This window comes from Elephantulus edwardii, unplaced genomic scaffold (genome assembly GCF_000299155.1).
Source record: "Elephantulus edwardii isolate Elephantulus edwardi_28Jun2011 unplaced genomic scaffold, EleEdw1.0 scaffold00039, whole genome shotgun sequence".
NCBI classification, from domain to species: Eukaryota; Metazoa; Chordata; class Mammalia; order Macroscelidea; family Macroscelididae; genus Elephantulus; species Elephantulus edwardii.
In genome coordinates this window covers 7,770,114-7,792,204 of record NW_006399789.1, presented here as the reverse complement: position 1 = coordinate 7,792,204, position 22,091 = coordinate 7,770,114, and the positions used below count along the sequence as shown (strand labels likewise).

The 22,091-nt window shown below is 41.0% G+C and overlaps 2 protein-coding genes across 2 annotated transcripts in view; both read right to left on the bottom strand.

Annotated features, from left to right (window-relative positions):
* The window catches only part of MTFR2 (mitochondrial fission regulator 2), a 36,533-nt gene extending 17,054 nt beyond the window's left edge, over nucleotides 1–19,479 (bottom strand). Inside the window, exons 1-6 of the mRNA XM_006885007.1 lie at nucleotides 19,390–19,479; nucleotides 14,208–14,312; nucleotides 13,679–13,791; nucleotides 12,105–12,325; nucleotides 7,671–8,025; nucleotides 2,745–2,934 (exon numbers count right to left, since the gene is read on the bottom strand). Of these exons, the coding sequence (XP_006885069.1) occupies nucleotides 2,745–2,934; nucleotides 7,671–8,025; nucleotides 12,105–12,325; nucleotides 13,679–13,791; nucleotides 14,208–14,312; nucleotides 19,390–19,452 (1,047 nt within the window). The 5' untranslated portion in view covers nucleotides 19,453–19,479. The remainder of the gene's footprint in view (nucleotides 1–2,744; nucleotides 2,935–7,670; nucleotides 8,026–12,104; nucleotides 12,326–13,678; nucleotides 13,792–14,207; nucleotides 14,313–19,389) is intronic.
* A 1,597-nt stretch (nucleotides 19,480–21,076) lies between these two features.
* BCLAF1 (BCL2-associated transcription factor 1) overlaps nucleotides 21,077–22,091 on the bottom strand; it is a 34,573-nt gene continuing 33,558 nt past the window's right edge. Inside the window, exon 11 of the mRNA XM_006885006.1 lies at nucleotides 21,077–21,433. Within this exon, the coding sequence (XP_006885068.1) occupies nucleotides 21,077–21,433 (357 nt within the window). The remainder of the gene's footprint in view (nucleotides 21,434–22,091) is intronic.

Here is a 22,091-nt window from a genome sequence, read left to right as displayed (position 1 = left end):
AATCAAGTAAACCAGATCACTATCAACTTTTAAAGATGCAAAGCCTCTTGTTTGGGAAGTCATAATTGTTTTAAAAATTACTAACAAACCTAAACATCCTATTATCTGCTGAGCAGGATAATACGGACTTAGTTCACATTCATTCCTTAGCCAGTAAAACAGCTTCTGATAGCCTACTGCTCTCAAATGAGAAATATTAGGCTATTTAACACTTAGTACTTAGGAAAATAATTTCTAGTAAGTATTCAGCTTTCAATAAAATGAACATGGACCAAAACAAACAAGCAAAAAAACCAACAAACAACTAACTACCATAAACAGTCAAAGACCTTTGAAAAACCGACTAGGATTCGCCAGTCTGCAGACTAATGTTCCCAGTGTACAGACTCCACTGAACGGTGCAGAGGGCGAGACCTCTGAAAGTGGTGAAAGGCAAGCTGGTGCGTTTCGGCATTTTCCCCTGTAAATTCACACGGAGCTCTCATTGTGGATACTCTTGATCAGTATCTTCTGTATTTATCACATCTTCCTTTTGTTCACTGTCCTGACTATGAAGTGTGATGTCCAAACTGAAATAAAACAAATGTTAGACACACAAATTAATGGGGGGGAGAAGTCTCATGACAAGACCAGCACAAGATGGCCCTTGCGCCTTCAGGGTTTAAACCAGCATAGTTGGGGGAAGACTAAGCTGTGTGTTCAGAGCTGAGGGCACAACACTTAGCAAGGCAACGTCAGCCCCACAGATGGAATTCCCAGCTGGCTAGAACGGGAATACCTACAGGGCTCAGCTTCTAAATCAATGGTCAAAGGTTCAAACCCACCTCACTGCCCTGAGGGAAAAAGACCTGCAGATCCACTTCCAAAGATCACAGGCTAGAAAACCCTTTGTGGCAGTTCTTCTCTATCGCCAAGTTGTACCATCTAATCAGAACCGACCTGCAGCTGACCCTCCGGCAGGTTTTCAGAGGCATGCAAGGACACTGCCCATCTTTCTACTGCTAGGCAGCTGGTGGAATCAAACCGCATGCCTTTGGGGTTGCAGAGCAGCTTGCCACTAGGCCACCAGAGCTCTGTCACCATGAGTTGGTATTAACTCAGTGATATCCAACAACAGTGGGCCTAGCCCTCAGCACACACAGAACGAAGAAAGTCCTTCTCTAAACTGCTCGCAGAGTGCATAGAAACTATTAAAAGGCACCAAACAGTAAACGATTTAAACAACACAGTCAAACATCATTTATCCATCATCACGGGCGATGGTGTTCCCACCTGTGAAAGGACCTTTGATAACGGAAGGCTTTCAAGCGTTCTAGAATTTTAACAAGTCAAACTCTAGTTTCTGCTTAGCTCTGGGATTACAGATAAATTACTTAAGCATGATGAGGTTCATTTTCCTGGATTATAATTCTCAAACTTAAAAATTCATTGCTATGGAATTGGTACTGGCTCTTAGCTGACTCTCCAGCAGGTTTTCAAAGGCTGTAAATCACACAGAAGACTGCCCAATTTTCTCCCTTGAAGTAGCCAGTGGATTCAAAAAACCTGCCTTTGGGTTGGCAGCGAACTCCTTACACAAAAGGTCACCTGAGTTCCCTACAGACAATACTCACTTATTTTCTAGGACACTGCTGTGAAGATTGAAGTAAGGAAAAAAACACTTTGCAAAGGTATAAATTTCAAGTCTTAAGCTTCTATTTTAGACATACTTGCATTTTTTAGCTTTCATAAATAGAGTAAAAAGGCTATCATTTTCTAAGTGAACAAGATAAACACCAGACATCGTACTTTAAATGTGTGTCTGTACACACACACACTTCCTAATCTCAGGGAATACTAATATGAACAGGATAATTTTCACACTGTCAAGCTTTCCAATGGAAAAACTAACCCTCATAATAGAATTGTTTCTAAACAAGAGACGTCAACTAAGAAGTCTTAATGCTTTTAAGGATAACTATGTCACACATCAAGAATTAAATGTTTGAAAGAAATATATAATTAGGCATTGTTTGTGTGGCAGCAGTCCAGAATGAGAGACGCACAGTGAGGTGGACTAGGGGCGGGGGAAGAGGTAGAAATTGTGCAATAATAAATGAGGAATGAGGTTTCTGGTTTATCCTAAAAAAAAAAAAGTGAACTGGGAGGCAGGAAAGAAAATGTGCAACAATGAGTGAGTGGCAATCCTACTTTTCTGTAAACTTCTGTTAAAATCACATTTAAAAAAAAAAAGGAAACAAAAAAAAAGAATTAAATGTTTGATGTGTAATTTGTATCCTTTTAAGCATTTAATAAGATTATCTTTAAAGATCATTATGATCTCACTTAAAAGCACAATTATACTCTATTTAATCAAATAATCCAAAGCTTTACTAAGCAAATCTTCCTAAGAAAGTCTAGGACGCTACGCTCCTGACTTAAAGACCACACCTCTCTAGAGGTTTGAATCCACCTACAGCTCTGTGGGGAAAGAGGAACCATCTCCTTCCACGTGGTCTGCAACCTCAGAAACCCGCTAGAGCTATGAGTTGATTCTAACTTGACAATGAGCGAGGGAGAGGCAAAACATTCTTGATTATTCACAGTAAACTGTGGTTATTAATAGGTTAAATCCCTAACACCACTCTTTCTTGATCCTCTCAAATAATTTTAGACACCCAGTTCCTATGGTAAACAACAAGTATAAGCATCCCCCCAAGATAAACCACTAGGACACTTCAAAAGAAAGAAGAAAATTAACTTACATTATCATAGCTCATCCTTGAAGTTTCTGGGCTAGAAAATGATGCTGCCTCCCAGGACTGATTCTCTTTGTCAAAGGAATCATCCTCTTGGGATGCAAATTTCTGCTTAAGCGCACGAGCGATTAAAGACACTGGGTCCCAGTGAGAACTCTGTCTTTTCCTCTTATGAAGGGGTCTACCTCCAGGTGACCTGTTGGGGATTTTTTAATTTTTTTAAAAAAAAAAAAAGGAATAAATTAAAAACCTTGTTTAACTTAAGCTCTTTGTTAACGAATACCACAGGAATTTAAGCGTAATAGATTACAATCTGATTAGTTTGCCAAGGAAGCCCAATGGCCTACTGAGTAAGGAGGAACGCTACCACCTCAAAGACAGGCAATTCGAATCTACCAGCTGCTCCAAGGGAGAGAGACAGGCAATCTGCTCCAGTGCACGTTTTAGCCTCTGAAAACCTAGAGGGTCAGCTGTGAGATGATTCTGAATCAATGGCAACAAAAGAGAGAAAATTAGTTCACCAGAGTGTTGAAGTTCTTTGATCATGGAATTAGGAATGTGGAGAATCCAATGGATTGTTGTTGTTGTTGTTGTTGTTGTTGTTGCTATGTGCTGTCAAGTCAACCCATAGTGACATAGTATAGCAGCTCTGCAGCCTACCCTGTCCTGAGTCAGTCTCACTGATTCCAACACAGCAACCCCCATTGCCCTAATTCCAAATTTGAGGGTTCAACATCATTTGCCATAACTATTAGTCTAAGTGTGCTCTACCATACATAAGGTTTTTGAAGGCCTGATGTAGTTCAGAAGTGGATGGCCAATGGATTATTGTTGTTGTTGTTGTTGTGTGCCATAGAGTTACTTGCCACTTTTAGCGACCCAATGTACAACAGCCCTGAAATTTGCTCTATCCTGTGCCAACCTGTCTTTGACACACCTACTCCCATTATCCCAATCACTGAATCAATCCATCTCATCAACGGTCTTCCTCTCCTGTGATGTCCCTCCACCATCCCAAGTATGACATCCCTCTCCAAGGACTGGTCCCTCCTTGAAACATGTCCAAAGTATGTCAGACCAAGCCCCAGAATCCTTGCCTCCAAGGAGCAGCCTGGGCTCACCCTCTCTAGGCTAAACCTGTTTGTTTGGCAGAACCTGTTTGTTCTCCTAGCAGTCCCTGGTATATTCAAAGCTCTTCTCCAGCACCACAGCTCAAAGGCATCAATTCTCCTTCTATCCTCTGACACATAACAAGCAATTACTAAGACTATCACCTGGGTCAGGTGCACCTAGTCTCCAGACTGATGTCATTGCTCTTCTGTACTCTGGCGAGGTCCCTGACAGCAGACTTTCTCAATGCAATTTATCTCTTGATTTCCTGTCTGCTGGTACCAAGATTGTTGATTGCGGAGCCAAGCAAACTAAAGCTGTTAATAATCTCAATCTCTTCACTATCATCATTCAGCCAATCAGCCCAGTGGTAAGAATCTTTGTTTTCTTGATGTTGAGTTTCAATCCATATTGAAGGCTGCAGTCCTTGACCTTCTGCAACAAGTGCTTCAGGTCCTCCTCAGTTTCAGCAAGCAGGGTTGTGTTATCGACATAATGCAGGTTGTTAATGAATCTTCCTCCAATCCTGATGCCACATTCCTCCTCATAGAATCCAGCCTCCTGGATAATGTGTTCTGCTGGAGAAGGGTACTGAATGTACCCTGGACTGCCAGGAAAACAAACAGATCCATCTTGGAGAGGATTAAACCAAGCTGCTCCTTGGAGGCAAGGATTCTGGGGCTTCGTCTGACATACTTTGGACATGTTGCCAGGAGGAACGGGTCCCTGGAGAGGGACATCATGCTTGGGAGGGTGGAGGGACAGCGCAGGAGGGGAAGACCCTCTATGAGATGGATTGATTCAGTGACTGGGGTAATCGGGATGGTTGTGTCAGAGGCGGTGCGGTTGGCGCAGGATAGAGCAGGGTTTAGAGCTGTTGTGCATAGGGTCGCTATGAGTCGGAAACTACTCGATGGCACATAACAACAACAACAATATAGACTGAAAAGATATGGAGACAGAATACATCCCTGGCGTAAACCCTTCCTGATTTTGAACCATTCAGTGTCTCCTTGCGCTGTTCTGACAAGTGCCTCCTGGTCCAAGTACAGGTTTCACATAAGCACAATTAAGTGTTCCAGGATTCCCATTCTTCTCAGAGTCAGCCACAGCTTGTTATGATCCACATAGACAAATGTCTTTGCATAGTCAGCAAAGCACAGACATTCCTTTGGTACTTTCTGCTTTCAGCCAAGATCCATCTAACATTAGCTGTAATATCCCTAGTACCACAGCCTCTACTAAACCCAGCCTGCACATCTGGCAGTTCTCTACTGATGTACTGCTCCAGTCATTTTTAGATAATTTTCAGCAGAATTTTGCTTAAATGTGATATTGTGATATTGTTTAATAATTTCTGCATTCTGTTGGGTCACCTTTCTTTGGAATGGCAACATATATAGAACTCTTCCAGTCAGTTGGCCAAGTGGTTGTCCTCCAGATTTCTTGACACAACTTGGTGAGCACATCCAGGGCAGTGTCTGTTGAAATATGTCAAGTGGTATGCCATCAATTCCTGGGGCCTTGTTTTTTGCCAATTCCTTCAGAGCAGCTGGAACTTCTTTCATCATGAGAGGCTATTGCTCATACATTGTTTCATGAAGTTCTTCCGTGTCAGCCAATTCCTTTTGGTACAGTGACTCTGTATACTCTTTCCACCTTCTTTTAATGCTTCCTGAATCATTTAATATTCTGTCCAAAGCACCCTTAAGTATTGCAACTCATACTGACCTGTGCATTAAGAATCAGAAAAGCAAAAAGCCATGTGGTTGATGCTGCCCTCTGACAAGATAATTGTTCGTTTGTTTAGTCATTTATTCACCTGACTGTTCTTGAACACCTGATATTCCCAGCTTCATTTTGCCCTTTGGAAATCTAGCAGCATACCATTCCTATGGACTAAGCTGGTGGACATAACCTAAGATAGTGACACGTGTAGAGAATATAAGGGAATGTTATAGTGACTGAGATAAAATACAGCTGGACTGCAAAGAGCAAGATGGAAACAGGATGAGAAGAGGGCAAACAGGGGAGCAAGAACTGCATCATGGAGACTTACAGGTCACAGCAAAGAGGTATGGATTTTATTCTGAGTAGACTGGAAAACAACTAAAGAGTGTTATATGGGCATGGTATGATCTGTCTTTGATTTCTAAAGGATCACTCCAGTCATCATACAAAGAAGAGAGAGGAGGTCAAACTAAGAACAGAGAGACCAGTCAGGAGGACAGTGCACAAGTCCACACTAGAGACCAGTCAGGATAGTGCACAAGTCCATGCTAGATGAGTCGGGAGCTAGGCTAGCGTGTTGTTATTATATGCCATTAAGGCTAGGGTGTAGCAGTGGAAAGTAACAGGACAGCTTTTCGAAGGTGAGAAAAGGGAACAGGTAGAACAAAGAGTTCCAACTTGGAAACATGACTAAGGATTAAGACAAGTGAAAATGTCATGCAAGCATCTGGACACACACACACAGGGCTCAAAAGCGAGATCAGGACTAGAAACAAGTAAGGGAGCCATCCGCACTCTGTGGTGGTGGTTACTGTCAGGTGCAGTCCATCAGCTGCAGCGCACAGCAACCCTACGAACAGATCTGCACTTCCCCTCTCCGGCCCCATCTTCACGCTCCGTCATGCTCAAGCCCACTGTGCTAGCCACTGCATCAACCCTTCTTCCTGAGGGTCTTCTTTGACTTTTTACTTTTCCCAGTACAATGCCCCTCTCTACGAACAGGTTCCTCCTGAAAATATGTCCAAAGTAAATAAACCATCTTTGTTTCTAATGAGCACTCTTGTTGCCCTTCTGTCAACACAGTTTATTCTTTTAAATGATATATTCAGTATTCTTCACCAATACAGCAATTCTTTGGTCTTTCTTATTCATTGTCCGACTTTCAGATGCTTCGGAAGCAACTGAAAATAGCAAGGCTTGGGTTAGGTGCACCTTATCCTTTAAACTGACGTTCTTGCTCTTTGGAACCTTAGAGAGATCCTTGATAACAGATTTTCTGAATGCAATATACAGCTGGTATAGAAATCCAGAGGACTAGATGAGAACACTGAAGAAAATAATGTGGATGAAGAAGGCTGAGAACTGAGCCTGGGACACTCAACCTTAAGGGGCCACGTCCAGAGGAAATGTTAGCAGTGAAAGGAGTGGCCAGTGAGGTAAGAGGAAAATCTAGAGTGTCATTTCGGAGACGTTAAGTGACAAAAAGATTGAGAGGGAGACATGAACTGCAACTGTATAGCAAACAAGGCTTGTGGCTGGAGCATGGAGAACAGAGGGCACTAGGCCTTTTAGTTCTTTCTCCAGCCATGGTAACAACCACAGTCACAATTCAACACTGTCAGGGCCCAGTGCTACTCGTACAAGAACTAGCTGGGACCAAGTATGCAAATTCTAAACACTAAAGATTCAACTGTACTGGGAAAACGGAGCAAGAGGTGTACATGTGCACACGTGGGTGTCGTGACTAAGACAACATATTCCTAAGTATCTAAAATGGGAAGTACAAAATGTCAAGAAACAGTACAAGTATATTGTTTTAAAAAAAAAAAAAGGAGATAAGATACAAGGAGGAAGTCGGAGGACAGAAGCTGAAAGTGATTCTCTCAAGGAGGGACATTCAAGGATGGGAAAAGATTAAAAGAGATGACCTGAATTACCTTGTCTCTTTTGTGTTGTGTTGTGTTGTGTTGTGTTGTGTTGTGTTGAAGACAGATATTAGTTTGATTAAATAAATTAAGACAGACATTACTTTGATTAAATAATCTTTCAAAACATCTGATGAGTTTTCAGTTCATTTCTCAAATTACATACCGTTCAACAGCACGAAGCTTAACTTGATTCATATCCTTTAGAACCTCCAACATATTAGGAACATCTCTATGTCTCTGAGAGCTTGCCTGATGACTAGAACTGGTTTTACTAGCACCCAGCTGTTGCTTTCTTGTTTCACTTGTTGAATTGTCTGAGTTACAAATACTGGATCCCAGCTGTACAGCAGGAAGAGTATGTGGGGCCAGGAGAGAAGACTGTGGAGGAAGCGGTGGGGGAGAAGGAGGCGAGGGAGGCTCAACACTTGAGAACTGATGCGCTTCCACCCTCAGCTGGGTACTTTCTGATGGCAGCATTTGGCCCAAACCACTAGGCTCATCATTCGAGCCAAAGGATCCTGAAAATAAAACAAGCTGTTGAAATTCCAGCAAAATTCTCTCCAATATAACACATATGTGGAACCAACTAGAATAAAACCAGGAATAAATTTCCTACCAACGCGAAAAGAGTAATACAGTAGCCAGAAATCAGAAGCAAATTTCCATCTGCTTAGCAATTTCTATAAGAGTCAAATCACAGGGGAGCTCTGGTGGCCTAGTGGCAAGAAACTGCACTGCAATCCCAGAGGCGCACAGTTCAAATCCACCAGATGCTCTGCTGGGAAAAGGAGGACAATCTCCTGCTGTACCAGTAAGATCTGATATGACAGTACACACACACACACACACACAAAATAATAAAATAATAATTAAAAAAATTAATTAAAAAAAAAAGTCAAATCACATAATAAATTTACTGTTAATCCAATTTAGGAATTCTCAGTGTGCCCTGAGTACATTAGGAAAGTACTTGATCAACAAAATTGACAATCTGATTTCCCATTTTTAAAAAGCTAAACCATGGTCAACAGCTGGTAGTTAGAAACGCATATGCAAGCTGGTCTACCTATCTAGTTGATGACCTTGCAGAAACACTCAAGCATATATTTTTCCAAGTAAGAGCTGAGTAGTTAACTTGACACAACAGTTTTGTTCCTAGAGTGTCATTTATAAAGAAACGTTTGCTGAGAAAAAGTTAAGAGAGAGAATGTGTGAGCGTGTGTGTGTGCGCACACGTGCTGATGCTATTGTTGTTGTGTGCCATCAGTTCAATTCCTCTCAGAGGAAGCGTAAAAGACAGGAGAAATGTCTCATGTGGTTTCCCAGGCTGTTATTTTTATGGGAGAGGATTGCCAGGTCTTTTCTCCCATGAAGTCACTGCCAGGTTTGAACCTCATACCTTTTGGTTAGCAGTTGAGAACTTAACATTTACACCAGGGCTCCCTGTGTGTGCCTGTGTTATTTATCAATGTTTACGAATATGGTACCAGTGGCTGACAAGGTGATTCTGACCCAGGGAGACCCCATATGTGTCAGATTAGAAACATGGACTCCAACCTCTGACTTTTCAGTTAGCAGCCAAGCTAGTTAACCATCCTCATCACCTTGGCATTTATTAATGTTCTGTATTATAAAATCCATCTATATAGAAATTATAGAGCACCTAGAAGCCAAAGGAAAGAGAAGAGATCAAGACATTAAGGAGTTGAACAGATGACTTCAAAGGGCAGCGCGGGAAGACCAATTAAAGTATTGTAATGAAATGTGCAAAGAGCTGGAGTCAGCAAATTAAAGGGGCCAAACTCCCTCGGCATTTCTTAAGTTAAAGAAACTGAAGAACAAACTCAAGCTTTGAGTTGCAATACTTAAGGATGCTTTGGGCAGAATATTAAATGATCCAGGAAGCACTAAAAGAAGATGGAAAGAGTATACAGAGTCATTGTACCAAAAGGAATTGGTGGACACAGAAGAATTTCATGAAACAATGTACGAGCAAGAGGCTCTCATGATGAAGGAAGTTCAAGCTGCTCTGAAAGAATTGGCAAAAAACAAGGCCCCAGGAATTGACAGAATACCAATTTACATATTTCAACAAATAAGATGCTGCCCTGGATATGTTCACCAGTGACCTGGCTAACTGACTGGAACAGATCTGTATTTGTTCCCATTGCAAAGAAAGGTAACCTGACAGAGTGTAGAAATTATCAAACAATATCATTAATATCACATGCAAGCAAGATTCTGCTGAAAATTACCTAAAAACAACTAGAGCAGTACATCAGCAGAAAACTGTCAGATATGCAGGCTAGATTTAGAAAAGGCTGTGGTACGAGGAATATTATAGCTAATGTTAAATGGATCTTGGTTGAAAGCAGAGAGTACAAGAGGAATGTCTATCTATATTTCATTGACTATGCAAAGGCATTTGACTGTGTGGATCACAACAAACTGTGGCTGACTCTTAGAAGAATGGGAATCCCAGAACACTTGATTGTGCTAATGTGAAACCTATCCTTGGACTAGGAGGCAGTCGTCAGAACAGAGCAAGGAAACACTGCATGATTCAAAATTGGGAAGGGGGTGTGTCAGGGATGTATTCTGTCTCCATACCTTCTCAATCTATATATTATTCAGGAGGCTGGGCTCTATGAGGAGAAATGTTGCATCAAGACTGCAGGAACACTTATCAAGATCTGCATTATGCAGATGACACAACCATGCTCTCTGAAACTGAGGAGAATCTGAAGCGCTTGTTGCGCAAGGTCAAGGACTGCAGTCTTCAATATGGATTGAAGCTCAACATCAAGAAAACAAATATTCTCATCTCTGGGCCAACTGGAAGCATTATGATAGATGTTGAAGAGATTGAGATTATTAACAGCTTTAGTTTGCTTGGCTCCACAATCAACACAACACACTTGGTACTAGCAGCCAGGAAATCAAAAGTCGAATTGCACTGGGAAAGTCTGTTGTCAGGGATCTCTCCAGAGTACTAAAGAACAATATCAGTCTGGAGACTAAGGTGTGCCTGACCCAGGCCATAGTCTTTCCAGTTACTTGGTATGCATCAAAGAGTTGGACAATGACTAGGGATGATAGAAGGAGAATTGATGCCTTTGAGCTGTGGTGCTGCAGAAGAGTAGTATATATACCACGAACTGTTAGGACAACAAGCAGGTTCGGCCTAGAGAGGGTGAAGCCAGGCTGCTCCTTGAAGACAAAGATCCTGAAACTTCATCTGACATACTTTGGACATGTGCCAAGGAGTGACCAGTCCTTGGAGAGAGACATTATGCTTAGAAGGATGGGGGGACAGCACAGGAGAAGAAGACCCTTGATGAGATGGACTGATTCAATGACTGGAGTAATGGCGGTAGGTGTGTCAGAAACAATAAGGTTGGCACAGGACAGAGCAGGGTTTAGGGCTGTTGTACATAGAGTTGTTATGAGTCACAGGCAAGTCGGGGGCACATAACAACATCAACAACATATGGTATACAACAACAACATATGTATATATAGTACATCATTCTATAGGAGCAAAATCTTTTGTTGAAATTACTCAATATCCATCTCTATAAGTAGGTGCGCGTTTGCACATACACACACATGCATCTATAGATAGATATATGTATAGTATGACAATATATATGCATATGTATATTGTTTAAAACAAGGGACATCTCTAAATACTTAAGAGAAAGGAGTATCTGGAAAATATGCATATAAATCCTATGGAAACAGAGCAGTGATAACTTAAAACTACAAATATATGAAACCTTAAGCATATACTATTCTTGCAAATTAGTACATTTTCCCTCTTTATTAATAACTGTCAAACATTAGAAAAGTTTACTTAGAAGAGACTTTCAATACAAAAATACAATAGAAAAACTATTTCCTTCTCTATTATTGTTGTATATACTGTGGAGTCAGAACCAGCTCAAGGATGACCCTTCAGTGAGTTCTTAGAGACTGTCCATCCTCCTCCCACAGAGCAGTTGGTGGACTTGAACCACAAGCCTTAGCCAGCATTAACTCTTTACCACTAAGCCACCAGAGCTCGCTACTCTAAATAAAAATCAAGAATGATTTAGCTCTGTATACATCACATTCTTTTATAATATTTAGTGTCATTCACAAGACATATTAGTATTGTATAAATAACATTCGTATTCAGAATTACAATGGCTTAAATTTCAGATAAGTAATCTCCTCCCATGCAATTAATGGTCTCTGAAAACCTACTGGAGGGTCAGCTATGAGTCGGTTCCAACTTGACAGCAAACAACAGCCTCACCTAACTGAGGGAGCTCTCGTGGCTTAGTGTAAGGTGCTGTGCTTCCAACCCAATGACAGACACATTGAACTGATCAGCTGCTCCATGGGAGAAAGATGGGCAATCTCCTCTGGTGAGATTTACTACCTCTGAAAACCCTCTGGTGGGTCAGGTCCTAATGGGCAGTCTCCTCCCATACAACTGACAGCCTCTGGAAACCCACTGAAAGGTCTCCTACAAGTTGGCCAAAACTCCTAACAGCAACACATTACAACACTACAGTCCTCTAATTGAAACATAACTCCAGAGGTGAGTTACCCAGATCCGCACTGTTTCTCAGTTCCTGCATTTCCACAATCGCAGCAATCTGGGCACGGAGAGAAGTGAGCTCTTGTTCAAGGGCAGCGATTTTTTTAATTGCAGCATTATTTGCAGGCAGGTCAGTCTGCATTAGTTTGTTACATCTTGGATCAAGTGACAAAGGATCCCAACGCTTGAAAACCTCTATATTCTCATCATCATTTTTCCATACACAATTTCTGTAGGTGGATAGATGGGTAAACGGAGGGAGGCAGAGAGGAAGGGATCAGTGATTTCACAGACAGCAATAAATTCTTAAACAAAGTAATCGTTGTCTTTCATGATTCCAGACTCCCTGAGGGTGAGCATATTTTACTTAACTTTACATTCTCAGTATCTAGAATAGAATGTAGCCCTTAATAAATGGTCAGCAAAAGGGAATAAACTAATGAAAAGACCTTGTAAAGCATAAATAATCATCCTGCTACCTAGAATTAACGCTTCTACCTATTAGCTTTAAACATAGTAGACATTAATCTATTTCACAGTTCTGTGTGAGAAACTTAAAGGTTTAATATCCAGCACTACGTCAGGGGTAAATTCATAGAATTATAGATTTTTGAACCTTGAAAAATCATGTTCACAATGTAAAAGTTACCCTGAATATTTTAATAACACACACTTCACTTTGGGGTCATTCCAGATAATATCACTGTGCTGACAACTTGTACCAGAATGTATAAATACATAATTTAGTATTCCCTGTGAAAATACTAAGGTTCGCCTGATTCAGGCCAAAGTCTTTAATCACTTGCTATGCACCTGACAGCAAGACAATGAATAAGAATTACAGAAGGAGAACTGATGCCTCTGAGCTGTGGTGGAGAAGAAGAGTACTGAATATCCCACAGACTGCCAAAACAACAAACAGGTATGGCTTGGAGTGGGTACAGTCAGAATGCTCCTCAGAGGCACGGATGACAAAGCTCCATCTCTGTATGTCGCTGAGGGAGGCTATTCCTTTAGAAAGGGACATCACGACTGGAAAGGTGGAGGGTCAGCCAAAGAGAGGAAGACCCTCAACAAGATGGGCTGACGCAGTGAGGGCAGCACAGGGCTCAAGAGTGCCAAAGATGAGGACGGCACAGGATAGGACAGGGCTCAGATCTGTTGTTCACAAGGTCACTGAGTTTTTCTCGACTTCACAGCACCTAGCAACTACAGGAGAAATAGATGCTCTTTTTTAAATATATAACACACATGTGTGGTACACAGTAAGCACTATAAAAGCTTCAAGTAAGTTTAAATTTCAACTAAAGAATTTGGTCTCTAGCACGGGAAGTAACTTTCTCTCAAAACTGAACACAATTATCTCCAACATTCCTTTAATATATTTCTTCCTAGACCTGGTACACTCTACTTAGACTGAAATAGGGATTAATAAAAACTGGCTGAAGAAATGACGAAAGTATTAGGAAGATATAGCACAGAGAAAAGGAAAATGCACAAGCTTGATACATACAAAATTTAAAACATGCAAGACTTCAGACTACACCTACACATCACTTGCCAAAAGCAGCAAGTAAAATTACCGAAATCTGAAATATTTGTCTTCTTCATCATTTGCCACGCACAAAACATCAGCAAAGGATGGAACCACAGATCCACAGTTACCAGGCTCCACAGAGCTCAAAAGTGGGACCAACTAAAGAAAGAAAAAAAAAAGAAAAACCAGTCAGACTTCTGCAGGAGGGTTAGAAGGTCCATGCTCCACAGAAATTAAATACTTTAAAAATTCGAAAGTGTGAAAAGGAGTATTAAGTAGAAAAACAAGCTTGCATTAGCAAGAAAAAACACTAGGGGACATGTTCTTCTCAAGACAGGTAGTAATATTCTCCTCTAGTTAACCTCATCAACTATAAAACATAACTAGAATAGAACAGGCTGCTCAGATGTTGTGTGGAACCTGATCATCTGTCCAACAAATTAGCTAAAGAAACAATAGCACATGGAGTGACCTGTGGGCTGGGTGAAATAACAGACTTGTGGAGTGCAGGCAATATTTCAATTTCTGGTTGTTCTGCCTCTTAACCCTAGGATTTACTATACATGCTGACTTACCTGAAAATTGGGCCGTGGGCAAGGTTCTAAAGGAAGTATTCTACCAATAACACGAACGATACTTCGAGTGGATCCATATGCTTTAGTGTCCCAAATTGGTAAAATCTATTTAAACATAAAATATTGTTTAATGTGTATTCTGATTAAGCATGCTTATATGTACATGGAAAAAATCAAATATCATAAGTAAAATAACATTTGTTTTTAAAAAAGTATATATAGACTGGAATATTCAAAGTAATTTCTTCAAAGAAGAGAAAAATAAACCAGGCCCTAGGCAATACAGAGAAGTGTTGTTGATCTAAAGTAGAATGTATCTGCTCAGACTCAGTTCTTGAAAGAACACTAGAAGTGAAATAAGCTTCGATTACTCAAAAACGGAGCTCTGATGGTGGCGCGAGGTTGCACTGTTAACCCAACGTCTATGAGTCTCCAGCGGCTCAACTCCATCAGCAGCCCAGAAAGATGGGCAATGTCTCCTCCCACAGCCAGTTGTTCTAACTCACAGCAATGCTCTGTCAGGTTTCTGAGGCTTTAATTCTTTTTTCTTTTTTTTTTAATTTACAAACATTTTTAATTTTCCCTCAAGTCCTCAGGTTGTAATTCTTTTTTTAGCTTCTTTTTTTATTACTATTAATTTTAATGAAAATTTACAGAGATTTTTAGAGCTCCATTCATTCATTGTTGCACTTTTCTCCCTGCCCACCCCTCCCCCACCAGGTAGCTCCTCTCTGAAAAGCGAAAGAAAAATTATTTCATTGTTATATAATCCCTCACCTCAAGTCCACTCCACTATACGGCTTTCGTTCTGGACTTATGTCATGACAATAATACTTAATCATATATACTTTTTAAACAGTTCTCTCTCTCATCCGTTTCAATGTAGTATACATAATTTATCCCATCTTTCTCAGTCTCCCCCCCTAACCCCTATATCAGTCCCATTTTACAACAGTGGCACTATGCAGTATTTGTTCTTCTGTGACTGAGATATTTCACTCAGCAAAATGCCCTCGAGGGTCACCCATTTTGAAGAATATTGCATGAGTTCCTTGTTTTTCAATGCAGTGTAGTATATTCCATTGTGTGAATATACCACAGCTTCTCTATCCATTCGTTTGATGATGGGCACTTAGGTTGTTCCCAACTTTTTGCTATTGTGAACAAGAGGCTGTAATTCTTAATGAGAGAAGACTTGCTCCCTCAGGAACTGCTTACAGATTCGGACTACTGGTCACGTACAGCATTTGGGTTAGCAGCACAACTCTGTGTTTTAAGCACAGAGAAGCCATGCTCTCCTGTTTAACTGCAGGAGTAATGGTTCTGAATTCCGATCAAATGCAGATATTTAAGACTACAGCTGAGTATCAATTCCATTAACCTGCTGTAGTTTACCAACGAGCAGCAAGTCTCCATAACCTATTCCATGCATTCCATATGTAGTCTTCTCACCTTTTACATGTGCAACTTGGCCCTACTGTATCTATGTGCTGATTTACAAAAACACATGGTTTTCAGTGATAATTTTCCTGTCTCAAACACCAGCCAAAGTTATCCTAGTTGCTATGTATTTATGCTTAGAGTCTAGCGCCAATGCTGATTCCGTTTTGATCTGCCTTTAACATTCCACTACAAATTCGATTATTTCCGCTCTCATGAGCTTCACAGTCTCTGAATTCCTCAGCTCATTCTAATGAGCACCATACATGTGGCTTGTGTTCAACTACTAACCTACAGGTTGGCAATTCAATCCCAGCAAGCAGTACTGTGGAAGGAAAACCTGGCAGTCGGCTTCCAGAAAGATCATAATCAAGAAAATCCTGTGGGGCAGCTCTACACGTGGAGCCACCCTAAGTCGGAATTACATGGCTATGGGGTTGGTTTCAGTGTCCTCCACCCCCCAATTAGATTGCAAACTTTCACCTCGTAGTCAGTTTTGTAATCCTTGTGATTCAGGTAGCACCATCCCCAAACACACACGAGTAAACAAAATTTTCTGGTAGCCACACTTGGATCTTCTCACTCACTGTCATTGTCTTCAATTTGGAACTGAGTCATCATTGACCCTCCAGTGGGTTTCACAGGTAGGTCACTGTTCATCTCTGTCCCTCAGAGACACTAATGGTTTCAAAACATCAAAAGGTCTTTGGGTTACGGTACAACTCACTACAGACTACAGTTTGTATAGCTCAATATATGTCTAGAGACTATCATTTCAATGGGTAGTAAATAACTTTTAGAATTATTTTATTCTGGTTGCTCTTTCTCCAAGACATATGTTTATTCTTTTGGCAGTCAATTGTATAGTGAGCACTCTTCTCTAATGCCACAACTCAGATGCATCAATTCTTCCCTTACCAACTTTGTTCTCTGCCCAGCTCTCAAGGACATAGCAGGTACCTGGAAAGACTGGCAGTCAATTGTATAGTGAGCACTCTTCTCTAATGCCACAACTCAGATGCATCAATTCTTCCCTTACCAACTTTGTTCTCTGCCCAGATCTCAAGGACATAGCAGGTACCTGGAAAGACTGTGGCTTTATTCAGGAGCACCTTAGTCTTTAAACTGACATCACTGCTCTTTAAGACTTTGGAAAAATCCCTGACAGCTGATTTTCCCAATACCAATCAATACTCTTGGTACCAGCAGCGAGGAAATCAAAAGAGCAATTGCATGGGGAAAACATGCTGACAGGGATCTCTCCAGAGTACTGAAGAGCAACAAGGTCAGTCTGGAGACTAAGGTTTACTAGATCCAGGCAATGGTCTTTGCAATTACATATTATGCATCAGAAAGCTGGACAATAACCATGCATGATAGGAGAATTGATGCCTTTGAGTTGTGGTGCTGGAGAAGAGTATTGAATATACTATGAACCGCAAAGAGAACAAACATTTTCGTGCTGGAGAGGGTGAAACCTGACTTCTCCTCGGAGGCAAGGATTCTGAAGTTCTGTCTGATGTTCTTTGGGCATGTTGCAAGGAGGGACTAATCCTTGAGGAGGGACATCATGGTTGGGAGATCATAAGCATAAGAGAGGAAGATCCTAGATGATATGAACTGACTCAGTGACTGGGGTAATGGGTTGGGTGTGTCAGAGACCACAAGGGTGGCACAGGACAAGCAGGGTTCAGAGCTGTTGTACCCTAGTGACTCAGTGGCACTTAATAACACATGTCTCCTGATTTCCTGACTTCTGGTATCAAGGGTGTTGATTGTGGATCCAAGCAAGATTAAATTGTTGGCATTTTTCAATCAAAAGACTGAAAACTGCATCTAGTATGATGTTGCCTATTGGCCCAGTGGTAAAGATGGTGAGATGTAATCCATATTAAAGGCTACAGTCATTGAACTTCTGCAACAAAGTATCTCGTGTCCTCTATTTCAGCAAGCAAGGTTATATCATCTGCATAACACAGGTAATTTGATAAATCTTCCTCCAATCCTGTTGCCATACTCTTCTTCATAAAGCTCTAATTTGTTCACCATACAGAGTGAATAGGTATGGAAAAAGATTACAGCCCTGATGTACAACTTCTTTGATTTAAACCATGCAGTGTTCCCTTACTCTGTTTGGACAATAGCTTCTTGGTCTAGGGATAGATTTTTGTATAAGCGAAAGTAAGTGTTCTGGGATTCCCATTCTTCTCACTGTTCACCATAGTTTGTTATGATTCACACAATCAAATGTTTTTGCATAGTGGATAAAACACAGACAATTACTCTGCTATTTTCAGCTATATGCAAAGAGCTTCCTTGGATCCAATTGTCAAAACACTGTCAATGACTCTTGAGTCTAAATTTCCTTCTATACTCTTGAGTCATTTATCTGTCTGCCAGCTATTTCCATTTACAAACTCAACAGCAATTCTGGTTCAGCTTATCTCTCTACTCACTCACTGACTTGCCTATTCATAATAACATTATCATTCTTCAAGTTGCTTTTGTCCAAAATATTGTTAACCTTAGCTATTTTGCCCATTCTATAAGCCCTGATATTAATTTCTTTTCCTCATATTCAGTCTTATATTAGTTATCTTCCTTAAGTTTCTTATGTTCATCTTTTAAACAGTGTAAGTATAATAATTATGTACTACTTCTATCATCTGTAGGACCATAGAGTCTTTCATGTGCTATCTGAATGTTTACAAAGTGAATTGGATTTCCACTCAATCATTCATACACATTTCATAACATTAATTACAATACCCATAATGTAATTGCATTCTTCTCACTTCATCTCCTATAATTCTTATTTCTATTAATCCTCCTAAATGGCTTTATATAAAGGCTGCTTATGTAAAGGCTGCTCTTTTGTCCTAATAAGGTTGATGTGTCTAAGGAGTGAGTGAGTATCTCGTAGGTGTTACTGATCAACCTATCAAACTCAAACTCACTGTCATCCATTCAGTTACAACTTAAAGCAATCCACCATTGAGTTACCAAGGCTGTAAATCTTAATAGGAAAAAAATGGTTTCTCCTTCTCCTGAAAAGCAGCTGGTAAATGCAAACACCAAAGATGCTTGGCCTTCTAGTTAACAGCCCAACAGACCAAAGCTTCTAGATCATTTTTTAGGTCTATTATTTGGTTGAAAATTGAGCCACAGAGCCAAACATAGATACTCAACAAGTGTTGCTGTTGTTAGATGCCAGAGTCAACTATAACTCATAGAACCCTATGAATTCTTGCTCTATCCTGCACCATCCTCACAATCTCCATCATGTTCAAACTCAAAAATGTCAATCTAGCTTGATCACACATTGGAATTTGTTTTCATTTTCTGACCCAGCCATTCTCTTTCTTTCAGAGTCATCCTGAATGATTTGAACTTTAAGTTGCAATTAGTTGTAAACCCAAATATCAAGCCTGTTTTATGAATATCTGAGATAAACCACTATAGAGTAAAAAGTACATTTATTTTTTCTCTATGCAATCAATAAAATTCTATAAAATTGCTATTTGTATTTTGCCTCTTCTATATTCTGTTGGCGTGATCTATTAGTGTAAACAGGTTCTTAATTCAAATTGTCAAAGCCATAACCGTTGCAAACTTACATGTTTTCCACCTAAAGGGAAGTAACAATTAAAAATCCAAAATGTAATATTTATAAACCAATCATTATCAAAATGAAAACAAAGGGCAAAAACAAGTTAATTCAAGGCTGTTAGAAGATACTTACCTGGTCAATGGGTACACCAAAATATTCCAGCATCTCTCTTAAGATACTAAGTAGGAGAGACATTGATGAAGCAAATACAGAAGTAAATTCAAAGAATCATCATTCTCTTCTTGAAACCTTGGGGGGGAAATTTTGAAAATGTTAGTTCTGAAGGTAATAAACTGTGGCATAAATTGTCCCTAACTAACCTAAGAGAGTGTTTTCCTAACCTATTTCACCAAGGACTAATCTCTCTTGTACAGCACTGTTTTGAAGGAAGCCATGGGGGCGGGGAGAAGACAAAAAGAGCTTGTAAGGGAAGCTTCAATTTATCTGCTAAATTGTATAATAAAACCATAGGGTGTACTTCACCAAAGACGACATTCAGATGGCAAACAAGCACATGAAGAAATGTTCAATATCTTTAGCTCTCAGAGAGCTGCAAATAAAAGCTATTATGAGGTATCATCTCACCCCAGTAACAATAGCAAAGTTCAGCAGAGCAGCAAACAATAAATGCTGGCAAGGTTGTGGAGACTGGAACCCTTATTCACTGCTGGTGGGAGTGTAAAGTGGTGCAACTACTAGGGAAGGCAGTATAGAATTACCAATTGACCCAGCAATGCCACTACTGGGAATATACCCTAAAGAAACCAGAGTTGCCACCCAAATAGATATATGAACACCCATTTTCTTTCCGCATTATCCACAATAGCAAAGAGATGGAATCAAACCAAGACATGCAAATCAAAATGGCTATGAGGTATCATTTCACCCCAGCAACAATAGCAAAGTTCAACAGGCCAGCAAACAACAAATGCTGGCAAAGTTGTGGAGATATTAGAACTCTTATTCACTGCTGGTAGGAATGTAGAACAGTAAGGAAAGGTAGTCTGGCACCTTCTCAAAAAGTTGGAAGTAGAAATACCATTTGACCTAGCAATTCCAGTACTGGAAATATACCCTAAAGAAACCAGCACTATGACTCAAACAGATGTGTGCACACTCATGTTTATTGCTGCATTATTCATAACAGCAAAGAGATGGAAACAACCCAAGTGCCTCTCAACAAATGGACAGAAAAACTATGGTACATCCACACAATGGAATATTATGCAGCACTAAAAAAACAATGAACTTGTAAAACATTACACACTATGGGGGAGCCTGGAGGGCATTATGTTGAGTTAATTATCTCAATCACAAAAAGGGCAAATACTGCATAATACCACTGTTATAAAATAGTACAGACACGAAGGATGGGGGTTGGGAGAGACTGGGAAAAGAGTGAATAAACAACACTGCAGTAGAATATATGAGGGGAAGAACTGTCCGAAAGGATTATATGATTAGGCATTACATGTATGTCAACAATCTAGAACAAAGGGGTGCACTGCGAGGTGGGCTGAGGAAGAGAGGGGAAGAAAATGTGTAGCAATTAATAAAAAAAGATAAAAATTTTTTTAAAAATTATTTGGTATATGAAGAAGCCTAAAAGTCAACTCATTGCTGTGCAATCTGAACAGATACATAGCTGACATTCCAGAGGGTTTCCGAGGACGCAAATCGCACTTTCTCCTAAGGAGCTGCTGATGGATTCAGGCCCTCAGACAGAAGAGGTGTGGCATTGGAGTTTAGAGTTCAAAGGGGGCCTAATTAACAAATATCAATTAACAATAGGTAAAGGACCTAAAATGCAGGCTTTGGGTTAAGGTTCTGCGGGGCGGGGTAAGTTCCGCAGAACTCTGAACCAGGCTGGGGTCCAACTCAAAATTTCAGCAAAAGCGACCATCAAGACCGCCACATCCCCCTTGACAACGGAGACGGGCAAGGTGAGGGCGTTACCTGGTCCAGTCGGTCCATGAAACCCGGTGTCCGCCCGCCGGCCTTGACAACAGGTGAGAGAGACGTTCCCAGCCAGGGCAGGATGGGGTCCTCCGTGTTCGCCCTGCAGTCCCTTACTCAGCGGAAAAACAAACAGCAGGGAGAGCAGCCGTCCTCCTCCGGAACCTGGCCTTCCGGATGGAGCGCCTACTGCAGCGGACGCGGAACTCAAGACTTCTAGCTGGGCGAGAATCAAACGCCGCGGGTCGGGAAAGCTGTGCTCTTTCTTATTGGGCAAAGCTGAAGATGGCCTCCTGTGATTGGTGGATGCGTGACGTCAGGCTTGTGATAACTATTTGCACATCCCACTGCTAAATGTCTTGTTCTTCCCCCGAGAGGTTGGGGCTCTCGTAAGGCAACCAATAGAAGTAAATCGAAGGCTGATGGGCGAGGCCCGCGCAGCCGCAGCACAGGCTGGGCGCCCAAATTGAGGAGGGTACGCGTAGTCACGTGCATTTTCCTTTATTCGGGGTCTAAGGTAATTTGGCAAGTCTGCATCCCTCCACCCAGACCTTTGGATAGAGACTACCCTCTTTGCCGCGAAGGGTCACAGTTTATTTTTTGGTTCTTCGTTGCCTGCAAGAGATTGTCCGAGGCTGCCAGAGGTGGACGAGTCACTGCCCTGACGTAATGATGGCAATTCATTGCCATCGTGTTGGAACTGACTTACAGCTGACCCTCCCATGGGTTTTCGGGAAGCTGTAACTTTCACTTTTCGAGACTGCCCATCTTTCTCCCGAGGAGCAGCCAGGGGGCCCGAACAGCCAGAGAGGCGCTGCCTTTTGGTTAACAGCACAACTCGCCTTGGGCTATGCCGTTGTTGTTGTTGTTGTTGTTGT